The sequence below is a fragment of the Triticum aestivum genome, chromosome 7A (assembly GCF_018294505.1).
Source record: "Triticum aestivum cultivar Chinese Spring chromosome 7A, IWGSC CS RefSeq v2.1, whole genome shotgun sequence".
Classification (NCBI taxonomy): Eukaryota; Viridiplantae; Streptophyta; class Magnoliopsida; order Poales; family Poaceae; genus Triticum; species Triticum aestivum.
In genome coordinates this window covers 35156123-35175598 of record NC_057812.1, presented here as the reverse complement: position 1 = coordinate 35175598, position 19476 = coordinate 35156123, and the positions used below count along the sequence as shown (strand labels likewise).

At 47.3% G+C, this 19476-nt stretch overlaps 1 protein-coding gene across 3 annotated transcripts; it reads left to right on the top strand.

Moving 5' to 3' along the window:
• Nucleotides 1-10918: 10918 nt before the first annotated feature.
• LOC123151297 (protein TPX2) lies at nt 10919-17766 on the top strand. 3 transcript variants are annotated; one of them, XM_044571031.1, is made up of 15 exons: nt 10919-11351; nt 12433-12558; nt 12866-13022; nt 13480-13588; nt 14421-14468; nt 14778-14899; nt 14993-15068; nt 15753-15856; nt 16121-16199; nt 16487-16552; nt 16643-16705; nt 16781-16855; nt 16949-17016; nt 17106-17161; nt 17370-17766. In XM_044571031.1, the coding sequence occupies exons 1-13, from the start codon at nt 11087-11089 to the stop codon at nt 16985-16987; spliced, it is 1329 nt and encodes a 442-aa protein (XP_044426966.1). In that variant the 5' UTR covers nt 10919-11086; the 3' UTR covers nt 16988-17016; nt 17106-17161; nt 17370-17766. The 3 variants fall into 3 exon arrangements, with proteins under 3 accessions (XP_044426966.1, XP_044426965.1, XP_044426964.1); XM_044571030.1 differs by having other exon boundaries at nt 12433-12588; nt 16949-17021; XM_044571029.1 differs by having other exon boundaries at nt 10920-11351; nt 12433-12588.
• The last annotated feature ends 1710 nt before the right edge of the window (nt 17767-19476 follow it).

Sequence of the window (19476 nt, the reverse complement as noted above, 5' to 3'; positions counted from 1 at the left end):
GCTCCGAAGGCACCAATTAGGAGAAATTGTATATAGCTAGCTAATTGTGTGTGTGTGTGTGTATGATCGGTTCTACTAAAATTCTATTTATATATATGCATAACGTGTACAATATGTAGTATCCTAAAATACCAGCAAACGAAAAAGAATTAAATGAAAAAGAAATCATAAACCCAAAACCCCCCAACCTTTTAATACCGGTTGGTGTCACCAACCGGTACTAAAGGGCTCCCTGCCCCCGGAGCTGGCTCGTGCCACGTGGTTGCCCTTTAGCATCGGTTTGTGCTAAACCGGTACTAATGGGGGGGAACCTTTAGTGCCCACACTTTAGTGCCGGTTACCGAACCGGCACTAAAGGGCCTTACGAACCGGTGTTATTGCTCGGTTCTGCACTAGTGTTAGCACGTTGTCTCCCGGCCTAGTGGGCCGCACCGAGGACCCCTTGTCGGTTTTGGAGTGGGCCACATCAGGCAGTCCATGGCGTATAATCGGAAAGCTTCAAAATACATGGCGTATACTTCAAGGAGCTAGATTTGTAGAATACTTGGTTTCCTTATGTAGTCTACTAGGAAGTTATAACCCTAGGACCCCCGGTATCTATATAAACCAAGGGGCTTGGCTCGTAGAGGACACATTACAATCTCAGGGTAGACATCTGTACCTTTTTACTTATTCCAAGGCAATAAAGACAAGCATGACATAGTGTATTATCTCCTCGGAGAGCCCAAACCTGGGTAAAACCTCGTGTCCATGTTACCATCATACTTAGACGCTTAGCTTCGGATCCCCTGCCTCGAGATCTGCTCGATTTACCTCCTTCATTGGTGGCCCATGTAGGTCTCGCTAAGCGATCGTCGTGGTACGATGCGGGTCAAGATCAACAAGCATATCGGTGCCGGCATTACCTCCGTGACGGGGCAGATCTTTTTGTCTTTGGTTGGATCGCTCTTGGCGCCGCCTCGGCCAGGTCCAATCCTTCTCGCTCCAGGTAGGATCGTTAGATTCGACAGCGTGGAGTATACCCATGGATTCCCGCGGGTACCTTATCTTCACGGGATGAGGGTCATACCAAGCCGAGGATCAACACGACCGTTCTCCCCGAACCCGATGTTAAATTCGGCTCAGGATGAGCGTGAGAATCCTTCATCGGACCCAACCTTAGATCGGGATCTGATGCCACCTCCGATGGTCTAGATGTCAGATCAGGCCGTGGTGGAGTGTGAGAAACCGAGGTCCATGTCAGATCGGATCTTGGAGTAGCTTCCTCTGGTCCCAATGTCGGATCGAGTCCAAGAAGAACGCGAGAAACTTCTTCTAAACGAGATGATAGATCGAATTCAGCTCGCAATTTTTGACACTCTGATCTCGGTGTACGATCGAATTTGGGAGTCCACAGGAAAGGTCAATTGTTCATCCCACCCACCACCCATCTTGTTGCAAATATTGAAGACCTGATCAAAGTCCTCGAAAGCGCCTACGATGAAGTCAAAGAGATGGAAGAGTAGACAGGCGAGTCCCCAGACAGCCCGCGAACAACCACCACGACTTATGACATATGTATGGTGGGCATCCCCAACTCCAACAATGACGACGACGACAATGGCAACCCCAACGACAACGCGAGCGATCCTCGGAGCGATCTCGACCCTGATGACCACGACATCTTGAATGAGTCGCTCAGCAGCTCCAATCATGACGCTTGAGGTTAAGGTTGGTCAGTAAGGCAGGAAGAATGAAAGCGGCCAGCTTTCTATTTATAGAGACATGCTTAACCAGAAGCTCACATTAGTCAGAAATATATGCCGCCATCGGAGGAAAGGATATTCTTATCAAGTTTTTGGCACAATCCACCCCAAATTACACGATAGTGTTTTCAAAATGTCGACAAGGTTTCACAAGGACTATTCGAAAATGATTATGAGATTCCAGTGTGTAGAAAATTCGATAAAGAATATGGGTGCACTAGTCCGTCTAGTAAATTCTTAGGCAGATGTGGTTTTCAGGTTCCATAATATGGCACAATTTTCTTTTGCGGGTAAGAAGGAACTTTCATTAATCAACGCAGGTGATTACAGTCAAAGATTACAATGTTGGCAATCTCATTAGGCTGGTCATAATGGAGAGTAACTTAGACTAGTATCATGCATATGACACTAGTCTAAGTTACTACCTTCATAATGTAAAGTAACATAATAATAGTGTCATAAATTGCTTTATTTATTAGCTTATAGACTTAACATTTTTTGAGAAGCGCTAGGTGATAGTAACATAATATGTTACTTCAAACACCTTTTTTTAATTAATTAAATGTCACATAAGCAAATTTATTTTAAGATGTGTTATATTACTAGCTAAGTTACTTCCACTATGATTAGCCTTAGGCACAGGCAAAGCCAACGGGCAGTTCTCTGTTGGAAGCCTTGTTGAGGGTACAATTTAACCATGCAGTTTTGGCTTGTCGAGGGCGGAGGCTGGTCCCAGATCCTGATTCCTCATGTGCGAAATCGATGAAGGCGAGATATTATCTAGGCAAGAACATTATTAAATTTTTAGACGCGGTGTTTACTGGGTGTTGAGTATAATATTTATTAAGAAAGACCAGATAGAATAGAATTTGTTCTCACTTGTCTGTACTCCAAATAGATGATTGTACTTCTATATATGCCCACGAGGCTCAAGCAATACAACAACGGACTATTTCACTAATCCTCACTCTTCTAACATGGTATTTATCACAAGTCGATTCTAAACCCTAGCCACCTCCACTTCCGCACCCACGCGCTGCCCCCGGGGCGGTCGGCCTCCATGACCGCCGTCGGGGGCCATGCCGCCCGTACCTCGGGTTCGTCCACCGGCCGTGTTGGCCGGCTGCCCTAGAAAGTCTTTTTCCCGAGTCCTTACTCCTGTTTTTTCGCTCTTTCGCCGGTCGTTTTGATTCGCATTTTTATTTTTGATTTTTCGATCTAATCTTGATCAGTTTGCGTCGCCCGCCGCCGCCGTCGACCTCGTGTGCCTCTACTCCGACCCTGGCGCGACCAGTCGGCCTCTCCTACGAATCGGCGGCAACGCGCGCCGAGGCGGCCCGTCCGAACCAGCCGCCATCCGCGAGTCAGTCCGCCTGTTGCCCTGCGCCGACTGTCACCACCCTGCTCCGACCGAGACACCTGCATCGCCCCAACCCGGCGGCCTCGCGCCATGTGACGGCCAATCATAGCCGTCGCTCGCGCGCCGGCCCGCCCATCGATCCACGTCACCCGCCTCCGCCGCATCTGCACAGCGGCCCGGCGGTCTACCTCGCCGGCCTTGTTCTCGGCTGCGTCGGGACGGCTACGTCAGGCTCATCGGCTGTCTCAATTCGGACGCCGCTGCTCCATTGGTCGCTCGGGCCTCGCTGCCCGGGCGTCGGTGCTGCTAAATTCGTCTGTGACGTCCCACGGCGTCCGTCGTCGCCGGTTTCATCTCAGACTCCGCCGTCACCACGCCTCCACCGAGCGGTGTCCCCGACCTCGTGCGCAATCGGCTTGATCACCCGCTCGCTGTCGTGATCCGCCTCATCTACGCCGTGCGATCTACCTGGCCCGTCGGCTATGCGCGCCTCCGCAGGTCCCGTGAAGATCGTCCCCGAGTTCCGCGCGCCTCTCCACCGATCGAGCATCGGGCTGCCGCTGCGTCGCCCCGTCGGGCTGCAGCACCGCCGCCCCGTGGTTCTCCTCACGGCTACACCGACTCGTGCGTCGCCGCTGCGTCGCCCTTTCGGGCCGTAGTGCCGCGATACGCGGTCCCCGCCGCCGCCCCGAGGCCGTCCCTGCGGCTGCACCGTCTCGTGCACTGCCATTGCGTCGCCCCTTCGGGTCGTAGCGTCGCGGCACGCGGTCCCCGCCGCCGCCCAGAGGTCTTCCCGTCGTTGCCCCGATCCGCCTGCCGCCGCTGCGTCGCTCCTTCGGGACGTAGCGCCGCGGCCCGCAGTCAGCTCCGCCGTCACCGTGCGTCAACCTCCCGTGGTATGCGCCGCGCCGTCTTCCTTGGTGTGGGAACGCCCCCGTCCGCGCCGGTCTTCGTCACACTTTCAGGGTTCTTCGCCTACTTCGAGCACTGCCGCCGCACTTCTAACCTAGCCGCCGCCGTCGCTCTTCTTTGGCCGCCGCCGCGGCTACCTCCGTAGCTGCCGCCGCCGCCCAGAGGTCTTCCCGCCGTCGCCCCGATCCGCCTGCCGCCGCTGCGTCGCCCCTTTGGGACGTAGCGCCGCGGCCCGGGGTCAGCTCCGCCGTCACCGCGCGTTTACCTCTCGTGATATGCGCCGAGCCGTCTTTCTTGGCGCGGGAACACCCCTATCTGTGCCGGTCTTCGTGACGCTGTCAGGGTTCTTTGCCTACTTCGAGCACCGCCGCCGCACCTATAACCTAGCCGCCGCCGCCGCTCTTCTTTGGCCGCCGCCGCGGCTACCTCCGTAGCTGCCGTCGCCGCGGCTACCTTCGTAGCTGCCACCGCCGCCCGTCCACCCTGTTCGTCTTCGTTCAGCACCAGCCCCTCGCCAGCGTCGCCGTCATCTACCCCGTCCACTTTGTCTACTCCGACCACCGTTGGTGACATCGGCACCGCGCCGATGGACGCCGCAATCGTCGTTGAGTTCTTCTCTGCTGGCCCCTCTGACTTCTCTGACATGGCGTACAGCTCGTGCAGGTCCCTCGTCTACGCATGCCCGGTGCTGGGAACACCGATGCATGCCTTCATCCACGACATATCCCCGGGCCTAGCAAGCCTGGTCGGCACTTCATCAACTTCGTCTTCGTCCGTGTACGCATGCCCGGTGCTGGCAACACCGGTGCGTGCCTTCGTCCATAATGTGTCCCCGGGCTTGGCAAACCCGCCGTGACGTGTCGTCAACAACATTTTCTTCCCGGCGCACCCCTACTTCGACACCACTGCGCCCATGCTAACTCGGCGCCCTCTTGCGCCTGCGGCTCCACGACGACTTCCTCGACACCGGCCACCCTGACTCGACATCGACCACAACATTCTTCGCACGGCTACCTCGACCACGGCTCCACCACCCACGCTCTCGGCTACATCGACAAACGACACAAAGGGCTACCGCCTTGCTTGAGCAACCTCGTCGGTTGCCACTCCAGTCACGACTCCGCGATGCATCGACCGTTACGACTGTGGGGGGTGTCCGTCGGCTTGCCTTCGGATTCTTCTCCAGTCTCACCGCCTGCATCGCTACCGTTGTGACTGCGGGGGAATGTTGAGTATAATGTTTATTAGGAAAGACGAGATAGACTAGGATTTGTTCTGGCTTGTCTTGTACTCCAAGTAAATGATTGTACTCCTATATATATGCCCACGAGGCTTAAACAATACAACAACAGACTATTCCACCAATCCTCTCTCTCCCTTCTAACACTGGGGATGCATCTTCTGTTTTGTTTTGAAAGGAGTAGAGAATGGCTTGGAGTCTGGACGGATAGGTCGAAATAAGGCTCAATTCAAAGAAAAGCAGGTAACAAAAGACAAATAATGCTCGGTGGGCATACATATATACGTACGCCCTTGCTCGTATGATGATTTGATCTGCCGGCTCATAGCCGCACCTGCAACTACGGTCTCCCCTGCCTTCCGCCACAGGTCAGCCTTGTTAGGATTAATTAATTAGTTTAATTAAGGAAATCTCTATTTTAAGGAACCGACATGCGGTTTTCTTTCCGAACAGTCGTGATCCTAATCTAACGGACGCGTCCCTCTATTCCCGTTCTCTGTAACCATCGCGCCTGTGCGATGCGCCTCTTCAGAAGGTATAAATATGTACAACATCATCATCAATGGATTAGCGATCATTACTGTTTATCGCACTGATTCTTTACACGTTATCATGCACTTCTCACCAGCGAGAGCGACAGGCCAGAACCCGTCGGAGAAGAATCTGGAACGAACTGCAAGGAATAATACAATGGAGGAGGAAATGTGTTTAGTGGATAGTGCATCTACTAACACGATACTTAGGGAGATGACATATTTCCAGACACTCAAGAAGAGTAATTGAAGTGTCATGACAATTGCTGGTCGAGACACCGTAATTGTTGGTTCTGGTCAAGCCACAATTACACTCCCTATGGATACTAAATTAATAATCCTGGATGCTCTACTGTATCCGGATTCTACTCGTACCTTGATGAGTTTTAAGGATATCCGCAAAAATGGTTTCCATGTGGAAACTAATGAAGAGAATCTTGATAAATTCAAGATTTGGCATGGTCGCCTGGGTCATCCTGGTATTGGGATGATGAGAAAAATTATTGATGGTTCTGTTGGACACAACATAACGGATAGAAAGTTCCCAAAATCATCAGATTTTGTATGCACATCATGTGCAACTGGGAAATTGATCACAAGGTCATCTTATGTGAAATTAAAGAATGAGCCGCTTAATTTCCTTGAACGCATTCAAGGAGATATTTGTGGTCCAATACAACCGTTATCTGGACCATTTAGATATTTCATGGTCCTAATTGATGCATCAACAAGATGGTCAAATGTGTGTCTACTTTCAACAAGAAACCATGCTTTTACAAAGCTAATTGCTCAGATAATTAAATTGAGAGCAAATCATCCTGAGCATAGGATAAAAACCATCAGAATGGATAATGCTGCAGAATTCAGTTCACGAGCATTTAATGATTGCTTCCTAGCTTTGGGCATTTCTATGGAGCACTCAGTACCTTATGTACATACTCAGAATGGTCTTGCCGAATCACTTATCAAGAGGATCAAGTTGATAGCAAGACCGCTCCTGCAAAATAGTAATCTTCCAGCTTCATGTTGGGGTCATGCAGTTTTACATGCTGCAGACTTGATACAAATTCGACCAACTGCATATCATACGGTCTTCCCGTTGCAGTTAGTACATGGAAACCAACCAAGTATTTGCCATCTGCGGCAATTCGGTTGCGCGGTATATGTACCGATCTCACCATCGCAGCGTACATCAATGGGCCCTCATAGACGAATGGGGATCTATGTGGGGTACAATTCTCTGTCAATCATTAAGTACCTGCAACCCCTGACAGGGGATCTGTTTACAGCCCGGTACGCTGATTGAATTTTTGATGAGGACAATTTCCCGGCATTAGGGGGGAATAACCACAAAGAATGCCGAGAAATAGATTGGGATGTGAAAGGCATCCAGTCCTTAGATCCACGTACGAATGAGTCTGAACTGGAGGTTCAAAAGATTATAAATTTGCAAAATATTGCAAATAATCTGCCAGATGCATTTACTGATTATAAAGGTGTCAAAAAATCAAACGTTCCTTCTATGAATGTGCCAGAGAGAGTGGATGTGACCCATAGATCTACTCAGCCACCAAAGAGGGGGAGGAATCTGGACACAAAGGACAAGGCTTTGCAGAAGCGTCCAAGGGGAATGAGGAATCCTCAAAAAGTAAATGCAAGTCAACAAGATGTTGATATTCAACCTAGGGTTGAAGGACACCTGAAGGATGTTGGACATCCAGAACCCAACACGAGTGTGCGCACAAATTTTGGTGTTGGGACATCGGAAGACCTTGATCCAATTGTTGAGGGAAATCACGAAGGATCAAAAGGTATTGATGAAATATCCATTAATTATATTGATTCAGGAGAATCATACAATAGAAAGACTACAGTTGTCGACATTTATTTCGCCTCTAGAATTGCAAAAGGCCTTGATTTGGATCGAGAACCTAAGTCCATGGCAGAGTGCATTAAGTGCTCAGACTGGTCCAAATGGAAGGCGACAATTGAGGATGAATTGCGCTCGCTCATAAAAAGAGGGGTATTTACTGCAGTAATGCCCACTCCTCAGCATGTGTTCCCTGTGGGAGCAAAATGGGTTTTCGTTCGTAAGAGGAATGAGAACAATGAGGTGGTGAGATATAAGGCGAGGCTTGTAGCACAGGGGTTCACGCAGAGACCTGACATCGATTATGATGAGACATATTCTCTTGTTATGAGTGGAACAACGTTCCGATATTTAATATCACTGGCAGTGAAAATGAATTTGTCTATCCAACTGATGGATGTTGTGACTGCATATTTATATAGGTCACTGAATTCGGATATTTATATGAAAGTTCGTGAGGGAATGAAGCTTCCAAATCCAAAGGCTAATCGCAACATGTATTGCGTAAAGCTTCAGAAGTCATTGTATGGCTTGAAGCAGTCGGGAAAAATGTGGTATAACCGACTGAGTATATTCCTTCTTCAGAAGGGTTACTCAAACAACAGTGATTGCCCATGTGTGTTTATTAAGAAATCTAAGAATGGATTTTGCATTATTTCTGTGTATGTGGATGATCTGAATATCATTGATACTACACAAGAAATACATGAGGCAAGTAATCATCTTAAGACGGAGTTTGAGATGAAAGATCTGGGTAAGACTAAATTTTGTTTGGGCTTACAACTTGAACATCTTCCTTCAAGAATACTTGTTCATCAGTCTGCTTATATCCAAAAGATTCTTGAGAAATTTAATATGGATAAAGCATATCCATCAAAAATACCGATGGTTGTTAGATCTCTTGATAGAGATAAAGACCCATTTAGACCTAAGGGTGATGCTGAAGAGGTATTAGGGCCTGAGTTTCCTTACCTCAGTGCTATTGGGGCACTAATGTATCTAGCAAACTGCACCCGGCCTGATATATCATTTGCAGTAAATTTATTGGCTAGATTCAGTGCATCACCAACAAAGAGGCATTGGGTTGGTGTGAAGAACATTTTTAGATATCTTCAAGGCACCAAAGATCTTGGTTTGTTCTATCGGAAAAATCAAGATAAGACCATGGTGGGATATTGTGATGCTGGATACCTATCGGATCCCCATAATGCCAAGATCACAGACTGATTTTGTCTTCTTGAGTGGAGGTACGGCCTTTTTTTGGAAGTCGACAAAACAAACTCTGGTGGCTACATCCACGAATCATTCTGAAATTATTGCTTTGTTTGAAGCATCATGTGAATGTGCATGGCTTCGCAGAATGATTAACTTTATTGAAAGTTCAAGTGGGATCGGATCATTGGAATCACCCACTATTATCTATGAAGATAATACTACATGTATTACACAGATGCAAACAGGTTATATAAAGAGTAATATTACAAAGCATATTTCTCCTAAGTTATTTTATCCCCATGAGTTACAGCAGACCGGGGAGATAAATATTTTACAAACGAAGTCATGTGATAATCTTGCTGATTTGTTTACAAAGTCATTACCAAGTTCTTTATTTGAGAAGTACATCAATGGAATTGGTATGAAACGACTTCGGGATTTGCAAAGTTTAGGGGGAGTGTCTCCCTGAATGAAATCTGTTTGTGATCCTCGGATCTTTAATATTGCACTCTTTTCCTTTATAGGTTTTCCTAAATAGTTTCTTATGGAAGGTTTTTAATGAGGCAATAGTAATGCAGGCATTGTGATATGTCAGTTTCTCCTTATTTTCCCACTGGGTTTTTGGAAGGAGTTTTTATGGCATATTGTACATGTCTCCTCATATTTTTCCTACAGGATTTTTGGAGGAGACTAATCATCATGATGATGGTGATCAAGATGTTGATGATGATGTTTACAAGAATAATTGAAGCAGAGACTAGAGGGAGTGTTAGGATTAATTATTAATTAGTTTAATTAAGGAAATCTCTGTTTTATGAAACCGACATGCAGTTTTCTTTCCGAACAGTCGCGATCCTAATCTAACGGACTCGTCCCTCTATTCCCGTTCTCTGTAACCATCGCGCATGTGCCATGCGCCTCTTCAGGAGGTATAAATATGTACAACATCATCATCAATGGATTAGCGATCATCACTGTTCATCGCTCGCACTGATTCTTTACAAGCCTCTCACGTCCGGCGTAGCACTACACATCGTCGCACGCGGTGCAGTACGAGGGTATACGAGCCCGTGGTAGCGACGGGCGTGGCTCGGGCCGCAAAGCGTACGCCAACGGGGACGGGCGAGCGCGCAACACGGCGGGGGGCGCGTCCACCCTGACCCAGCTGCCGCGCCGGCCGGTGGCTCTCGCGTTCAAAAAAACGGATAAAAAGGCGTTGGCGGCACCACACCCCACCCCACCCCACGCAGGTGACGAAAAAGCCGGCGCCCCACCACCAGTCCCGTCCCGCTGCGACACATTCTCCACGCGTATCGTGTGCAAAAAAAGAAAAAGAAAAAAGCTCCTCGCAGACCTGGACCGGACCCGTCTACGCACACGTACGTGCGCGCCTCGTTTGTTTCTCGCCAGCCAGCCAGCCGCCACACATACATTTCCCTTCGTACGGTACAGCTGGAGCAAGCGCGTACAGTACGCACGTACAAAACGGAAACGCGTATCCCGATGCGCGGTAGGATCGGGATGCACAGGCGGGGGAGGGAATGGAAGCGACAGGCGCTCTGCGCGCATCGGATGCCCTGCGGGACCCGAGGCCGAGGGACTTGCGCCCCAGCGGAAAGTACGGTCCTGCCCCTCCTGCGCTGCGTGTACACCTGTCCGTCGCCAGGGCCTCGAGCGAATACGACCTCCGTTTCTTTTTTCTTTTTTTGAAACGTCACCGGGGGGCAGAATTCCGTTTCTTTTCCGACGAGCTGGCTGTCGTCCAGCGAAAATACATTTATTGCTTGGATTTGTTTTCCTCGCGGCGATACGAGGCGGGTCACGTGGGCCCCACGCGCCCCAAAGAGTCACACGCGCGAGGTTTGCAGATCGAACCCCGGTGACTGCGGAATTTGCGGAGTGCTCCTAAATAACGATGGAATTTGTAAATGCCAGTCATGTTTGTGTCATGAACTAAAATGCGGGAAACACAGGGGTGCGCTTGGGAAAGACGCGCGGGGGTCAAATCCGGCACAGGCCGAGGTCAGGTCAGGCCAGGCCCTCCTCCGTGCTCCGACCCCGCATTTCAAATTTCCTCAACAGCCTTCCTTCCTCCTCCGCTCCGCCTGCGCCCCCTCCGAACAAGCACCTCGCCGGCCGCCGGCCACCGGCCACCGCCGCGCGGCCTCGGATCCGCCCCGCGCCGTCGCGGCCCCCCCGGCCGAGCGCGCCATGGAGAGCGACGACGAGGAGATGCGCGACGCCTCCTCCTCCTCCTGCTCCGTCGCCGCCGACGACGACGGGGACGCGGGGTTCGAGGAGGAGGAGGGGGACGGGAAGGACGGGGTGATGGTGATGGAGGTCCGGTGGTTCGAGGTCGACCTCGACTACGAGTACGACGCGCCGCGCTGGTTCGACCTCGCGCAGGACGAGGCGCCCGCCGAGGCCGCCGCCGCCGAGCTCTGGTTCGCCACCGCCCCCAGCTACCCGCCCTCCCGTACGTCCCCCTCCCCTTCCACCCCGCCCATCCCTCCTTCCCTCCCCCGCGTTCCGTGTTTCCTGCTCTGCTCCACGATTCGAGAAATCAGACACAGTATTACTCGATCGATTCCTTGTTCTGCGCCTGCAATGCGCCAACAGATTGATGCCTCCTCATGCCTTTCGCGTGCGCATTATGCTGGAGATTGGGTGGGGCAACGCGATGGATTTAGGAAATTTTGCATTTATTAGCACTCTAATTATGGAGCAGCGTATTCCCCTTTCCAAGTAGTAGCGTCGCTATTCCTATTTGGAGAAACTTGTGGGCGTGGTTTTAGGCTTATACCAGGGACAAAATCGCGCAGCCATTTATTGTGATTTTCTGACCACTGGGGTCCGGGGGCAATAATGGTGCAGATAAGACGCTTGTTTTCGACATTTTGAGACCAGCATGCCCTATGCCATTCTGAAACTCTAGGAACTTAGTTTAATTTTGGCATTGATGTACCATGGCAGCATTCTGGGTTAAGTATTGGTCAGTACTTAAGATGGATATTGGCTGCGACTGCGAGCAGTGGTTTCCATGTTTGTGGCATTGCAATTGGTGGTAGATACAAATGTATGGGGCTAGGGGGTGATGCTCAGACAAACAAGCCACTACGATATATATCAACCTCTTATTTTCCTCACAAAAAAATAAATGTGTTATTGATGCCTCCTCAGTTGAAAGCCTGATGAGGTGCAAAAGTTGCAAGAAATGTGTTAATTTCCAGCAGATTTTTTTTGGTTATTTCCGTACTTCTAAAATCGTCACAGCGAGCAAAAGGATAAACCCATAATTAGTGCTTGCTAGGGAGAATTATAGTTTCAACAGTAGTTATAACCGAGTTTACATATCATCTACTGCAAACACTAAATGATTAAAAATGCGCAAACTGTGTGCAGTTACTTTAGCCATATCTGTTGATCCATATGGAAACATTATGTGCTGCAGTGTTATTTTATTTTGCTCTTAAAGCCTCACAGTACTTTTCTTATAACTTCGTATTGCCCTTAATTGCCTAGTTAATACAACTAACATTTCTCTTTTGTTTAAATAGCGTTGATTGCAATGATGTTGGCTGAAGACCTTGGGCTGCCGAACCTAAGAAGCATCACAGTTGCAGATATAGAGGCTGTGCGTTGCCCTAAACCGTCTCAACGTTCTTCTGGTGCAACTGAACAAAGTATATATCGATCACATGTACCAAATGAAAGTACTAATTAGCCAAATGCTTTTATCTGGTGATTTGTTACATCATTCAGTTGTCACCTACATATATGTTATGCTATATGTTTAGGATGGAGTGCTTGCTTTCCAAGTCTTTTTGCTCATATTTATATATACTACTGTTAATACAGAGCATTGCATATCAAATAATTTGATCACTAATGTTGTTTATCATTCTGGAATTTAGCCTGCCATGGTTTCTGTCTTTTCCCCATCCCTTTTTTGATGAAATGTAATTGTTTTGTGTACTCTTCGCAAAATAGGGCGGATACCGTGCCATGGAGCATCGAAAAATGAACGAAAACCTGTCACTCGAAGTGCTGTGAAGGGGAATTTGTCCAAGGGGTCCACACTGATGAAGCCTACAGCCAGTCAATTGGCCAGGCAACACAAGCAACTTGAAGTGAAGAATGCTGTACCGTATGTCGACTCCTTGTGCTAATTGATTTTCTGAAAATCTCTAGGGTTGACTACAAAAATTATTTCTATGCTTTATTGTTTATGGGTAATCTGCTGTTTCTTTTAGCCTCAAATTTTACCAACCACACTAGCAATTTTGTATGTCTGTGCTACTCATGTGGTTTATTCACCTGTCCCCTTGATTAAATCACCCATGCATACTTAAAAGGTTCTCTTTAACACTGGTATACATGTATGTCGGTTCCTGCTTTGCTTCAGTCACAACTCACAAGCGGTCTTACTTCAAAGGGGAGCTCTCTTTTACCATTCTCTTTATCTGCATTTTGTCTTGTCTCACCACATTTCCTTCTTTTCAGTTATACCTTTGTACTACATTGAATCTAGGAAATATAAAGTAGATGGACGATGTGTTTATTTCTGTGTATAGTGTGTGACCTTCAATTCTGTTTGCTTTCAGGAGTAAAATATCAGTTGGAGTGAGAAGTGACAGAAGTACCATTAGCTCAAATGATTGCACTCAACAAGCTGGTAAAAGGCAGAAACTTGAAAAAGGTCATCTCAACAAGGTATGCTAGTACTTCCTTTCGGGGGTTTGAATTATCTTGGGTTTTGTTTTCAGCCCATTCTTTATTTGGGGAGAAACTTTGTCTCATTTCTTAGAACACATATTAATTAACTACAGGATCATACTTCGTGTGCAACTTTTTGTCAATGCACTTAGCATGATTAAAGTAACAGGCACAAGAAGAATCGAGTGTTTTCCCTGCTTTACAAGTCAACTTGAATTGTGGCAACAAACTTTCCTAGTGTTTAGCCCCTACAAGTGCTTGTAATTTTGTCTGTACTTGGGGGCTTCAGTGTTGCCACAGGGAAAAGATCCTTGGTAGCTCGTGAGATTATTTGTGCCTTGTCAGTAGTCAAGTGCAGTTTGTCTTCTGTATTGCATCTGCACATCACATGGATTAGGCTTGCATTTACATGAAAATTTACGGCAATCCCTAGTTATCTTCCAGCGAAAACTGACATTTAAGTTCTCTGCTAAATCTGGAATGTACTGTTGTTTACTTTGTTACTGGAAGTACCAACAATTCAGTGAAATTTGAGTAAAATATTCTCGATTTGATTTAAAAAAAATCCATGACTTGAACTAAAAATGCTTGATACATGTTATTTGTTAATGGTAACAGTTACTGTTAAACTCTGGTACACGAAATGTAGTTTATCCAGTATATGCGTAGGGGCTTAGTGTAGATATTGTGCCCCTGGTTGTCATAGTTGAACCATTGGTTGTTTATCCCTAGAGATGTTCCTAATGACTGAAGGTGCTAATTTGCATCACTTTTGTTGCATAACCATGTCTTTTTTTTTCTACTGAAGCTACCTTTTATTTTGGTACAGGATGTTGCTACAAATCAACATGAGTTGATTCACAAGGCCCATGAAAAGGTAAAAGTGCCTCGAAGCATGACATAGAAGACATTGATTCTTGTACCGTTCATTTATTCTTTAAAACCTGAATAGTTTTGTTGGTGTAACATGTTTCTATTTCTGTCAAGTAACTTTATCTTATGTTTTTAGTGGCATACTTGATTGTCCTTCTAAAAATATAGTAATACATGATGTGCAACTAGTTATAGGTTCATGTTTGTTGCAGCCTGCAGTACACTGTCCTGTAAAGATATTGTATTATGTTAAAAATATATGACGCCAAGGCCTCAAATTTTGCTTGATGTCACTTTATCATGTATCCCGCAGAATGTTATGAGCAGTAGCTATGATCGTGCTACTGTTCTAGCTAAATTGAAGATTACAGTTCCGAGAGAACCTGAGTTGGCTACTAAGCTGAGAGCAGAGAGGTCAAGGATTCAAAGATCAGTGTAAAGTCATTTTCACATGCTATTCTGTTTTGATGCCTGAACATAAGATACTTCTGCGATGATCCTTTTCACACCTTTACCTTCAAATTTCAGCCCAAGTAATTCAAAGCAGTTAAACAGACAGGATTTACAACCTGCTTGTAGGACTCAATCGGCACCGACTAGAAAGGTAGGCTATAAAACTGTTGATTATCTATATTCAAGTTTAAGTTCTCATTAATCTCATTGGCAGATGATTCTTGATATCATGACCCTTGGACGGATATTAGCAAACCCTACAAAATCCCACAATTAACATGTACTGATACATTCCATGGTTTATGGCCCATTTTCCCTGAGATAATTTCGCAATCATGGGAGAAGTGTACACATGCAATTTCTTATATCGAGGAACAAGGTTATGAGGCTGTGAATATGTTCTTAGTAGGAAACTGAGGATATATTTCCAGTAACATTTCTCTTGTGGGCTGATAGTCGAACAGTTCAGGAGTGGTTTCACTGATGTTCTATTTTCCCATGAAACAGATAAATGTAAGGATCTGCAGAGAATATAGGTTAGGTATATCAATGTTTCATGGTAGCTGTACTTGTACACCATAGCTTGTAATTAGCTTTGCCTTAATTGTCTTTGTGGCTTGTTCACTATTTTGCGTCTAATTCTGTGGCTAAAGCCTAAAGCTGTTCAGTTTGTTCCTATTTACCCTCGGCAGTTGAACCAATGTGCTGTACTACAACGGTCACTTCCCACATTTAGGTGGAGGGATATCAGATTGCACCATGCCTTATTTATTGTCTTCCTTTTATATTTATACACGATCTTGTGAGTCAACATTCAGAACTTCTCTTCAATCAGGTCGTGCAACCTTTTCGGGCTCATCAGCATGCAAATATACAACATGTCAATGTTGCACCAAAAACGCCAGTGTGTTCATCTAACCGTGCGACTAGTCTTCACAAGTAAGCTTGCTTCTTATTTTCTGCATTGGTTGCAGTTACATTACCAGTTTCCTAAATTCTAATCTATCCTATATGATATTCAATTTGGAAGAATGTATTGCTTACGCCGAGGTCTTATAAATATTTCTGTTGTTCTAGTGTTTGTCAAGGCAGAGTTGTCTTGATCTAGATAAGGGCTGATAAGGTCCTACATATAGTTTTGGAAAAAACACTGAAACTTGGGCATAAAGTGACAATATCTATTTCTCTGTTGTCTGCTAACAGCATTGATAAAACATCAGAAGATGACCGAGATGGCACGACAGGCGCGTTTAAATTTAAAGCTCTGCCACTGGATAAAAAGGTATCTGCCCTGTACAAGTCTTGTATATTTATTTGTGAGCTAGTTTTCACCCAAAGCTTCTAGTTTCGACGGGTACATTCAAGAGTGCCCTATTGGCTATTGAAATGATAATTTGATGAACAATTTATGTTCTTGGTGTTAATTGCTTTACATTGATGTGACAAATCCATTTGTATCAGAAGTTGCATAGTGATCAACTACGTAATAAGTATAGGATGGTTCTTACCATATAGTTAGTTCAGACAACAGATGCACCAATGATCGTCGTATTTTTCTCCTTTAAACAGATATTGGCAAGCAGAGGAGACATTGGTGTATTTCAAACTGCCAAAAGAAATCCTACAGTGCCCAAGGTTAGCTTTGTCGCCGTATTCTTTCATCTGTTTTTTCTTTTGTCCTTCCATTTATCAAAATTATCCATGTCTTCTGGTTGACAATCCTAGGAATTCAACTTGTCAACAAGCCGGAAGAGCAAGCCGCCTCCATTATCCGAACTCTTTAACAAGGTACATACTGATGGAACAAAAATGGATCACCTTAAAATCACTTCACTCTGATATTGGCACATATTATTTTGGCAGCTTTCTTTAAGTACCGAAGCCTGCCGTGCCATGGGCCGCCAGACCAGTGAACGCCCAAATTATATCACTACCAAGGTTATTCACTTGCTTACCTTTGATTTTGCGTTTGCGATTCCTTTCCATCTTGAATTCAAAGTGCTGAAATATCTCCTTTCTTTTTATTGCAAGGACTGCAAAGAGAACATGATTGGTGCCATTCATTGCTAGCTCTAGTAAGCGGTATCTTTAACTACCTGGTAAGGTACTTGCTGCTATTACTTATAGGTCGCTTCTCACTTTTTTGCTGAATTGCATTTACAACCTCACACTTTTTAACTGTTTTCAGACCGACTTTAGTCAAGAAAAAACATCATACAGTTCTCTTTGACAGCCTGCACAAAGGTAAACACGTTTTCCCTCTGTTTCTCCCAACGCATAGTTTCTCGCACTGCATCTCATGGTCGATTTCATGTCTTCTTCGTATAACGACGGGGCTGTAACCGAGCTAGTAAAAATGTACCGACATTACAACCATTTGATTTCTTGTTGAGATCGAAGGCGTTGCAGTTTAAGTCAGCATATTGACACTGTCCTCCTCCACATCTTGTAGGTCAAGCGTCTAATTTTGGAGAGTAGGACTCCGACCCTTAAGTCTAACAAGATGGATGAAGCGATACATTATTTGCCTTCAAGGCACCCTCTCTGGCAATCTCCGGCACCGGCCAGTTTTCCGCTGCTCCCAGAGACCAGCCCGATTTCCCCCGTTCTCGGCCTCTGTCGCACGGCTCAACGTAGCTCCTTAGCTGCTTGCCGCCGTGCGGAAGATCGTCGGTCCCATTTTGTACAGCTAGAGAAGCAAAACAACCCAGCCAGCCATAGCTCGTAATGGTGGTGTGTTGTGGGGAGAGCGACTCGCCTGACCTGACCTGGTGCGCCTGGTGGTGGGCTCTGGAATTGTAACGACGACACCACCGCAAATCATCTAGCAAAGTTGTTCGCTTGCTGTATGCCATTGATCCCCCAGTTTTCCGTTCCTTTATGTCCTGCAAAATGTTTCTCCTTAGTTTTTCCCCAGGCCTTATCTTGAATGAATCTCGCATCATGAAGCTGTCAACTCTTGATAAGGGCAGAGGAAGAGGGCAAAACATTTAGGGCCAGTTCTTTTGAACGATTCTCCCAGAATCGCCCCCCTCCCCAGCTTTCCCTAGAATTGTCCCTCCATATTTTTTTTACTCTATCTAATTAGACCTTAACTAGGTAGGATTATATAAAAAAAATGAAGTGGGGATTCTGGGAGAAGCTGGGAGCCCAAAAGAACTTTTTTAACCGGGCTCCATTAGGTTGAAGCAGCGGGAATGCAAAGTTTGAGGCAGGAGAAGGGAAGAAGCCAGAAACTGAACACGTGTCCATGTATTTTTGTGCCTGTTCATCAGTGTAGTTGGCGGCACCACGGGTGTCTCCAGAGGCCACAGCTATAGCCGAATCCAGCAGTGCCGGCGCAGCAGTAGCGTACTGTACCGTGCGTCCCTGCTCAGGGAGGAGCGGTCAAGCTCAGCAGCTCGGGCCGGCCCGGGGGTCGATCGGGGGGCCCCGGAGACGGGACGAGAGGATCACGAATCGCCGGCAGCCGAGTACGTACACCACGAATCCTCCCATCAACAGCGGCCGCATCGGTCCGTCCCGTCCATGAGCAGTAGCCGAGGAATAAAGCGTCGTCGCATCATCGGTCGTCGTACACGCCGGCCGGCACAGGACGCGTCCCAGTCCGGCTGCCGGCTGCATGCATGCATGCATGGCATCGCTTCCACATTCCACAGATGGACCGGACAGCACGGGCACGCACGCGCCGATGCCACACGCCCAACGCTGGCGCCGTCGTCGTCGCTGCAGGAACGCCTGTGCCGGCCCTGCTCGGTCTCGGCCTGGGAGAAGGAGATGCCGGTGGCCGTGCCAGCCATGGCATGCAGCAACTGTAGCTTGCTGCGGGCAGGGGGTTCAGGTTCAGTCCGGAGGCTTTTCAGGCAGACCGCGCATGGCACGTCGCGTCGCCTGCATGGACGCAGGGCCCCTGAGTCCGAGGCCGAGAGGACGTGTGATCGCAGCCGCAGTCGCCGCAGGACACAAAACCGCCATTGACTAGCTGACGACACTAGCGGGCTGTGCAGGCAACGGAAGCGTTTGACGCCGCAACAGGAGCCCCGTTGTCCGCATGCCCTGTCTCTGCCTGCCGGGAACTGCTCCGTTCATCAGGCTGTACATTCAGGGCATCATCTTTGATCCAAAGAATTCTCATGGGATCTTTCAAGGACCAGAATCTTTGCTAGTACCTCTTTGGACTTCATGGATATGAAAACGTAGGGTTGAGGACGGGCCTCGACCCGTTGGCTGGGCAGCTGAGGTTGTTGCCAGCCCACCCGAGTCCGAGTCCCGACTCGCACACGCGGTGCTCCCGGAGTTTCTTCTATAAAAAAATGCCAACGAAGGTTAGGCCTTGGGTTGGTCTCATTTTTTTTAGAATGGCACGTAATGTGAAATCCTACATGATTCCAAAACACGGTGATTCCGGCAATGCACGCCTTTGGATGGTGCACGAGAAAGAGACACAGTAGTAATATCAGAGGACTGAGTGGAGAAAGAGATAGAGTGAGGGTGCCATGGACTTCTCAAAGGAAAAATAAAAAAGAGGTTTGAGCTCACTTTGGAACTCGTATGGAATA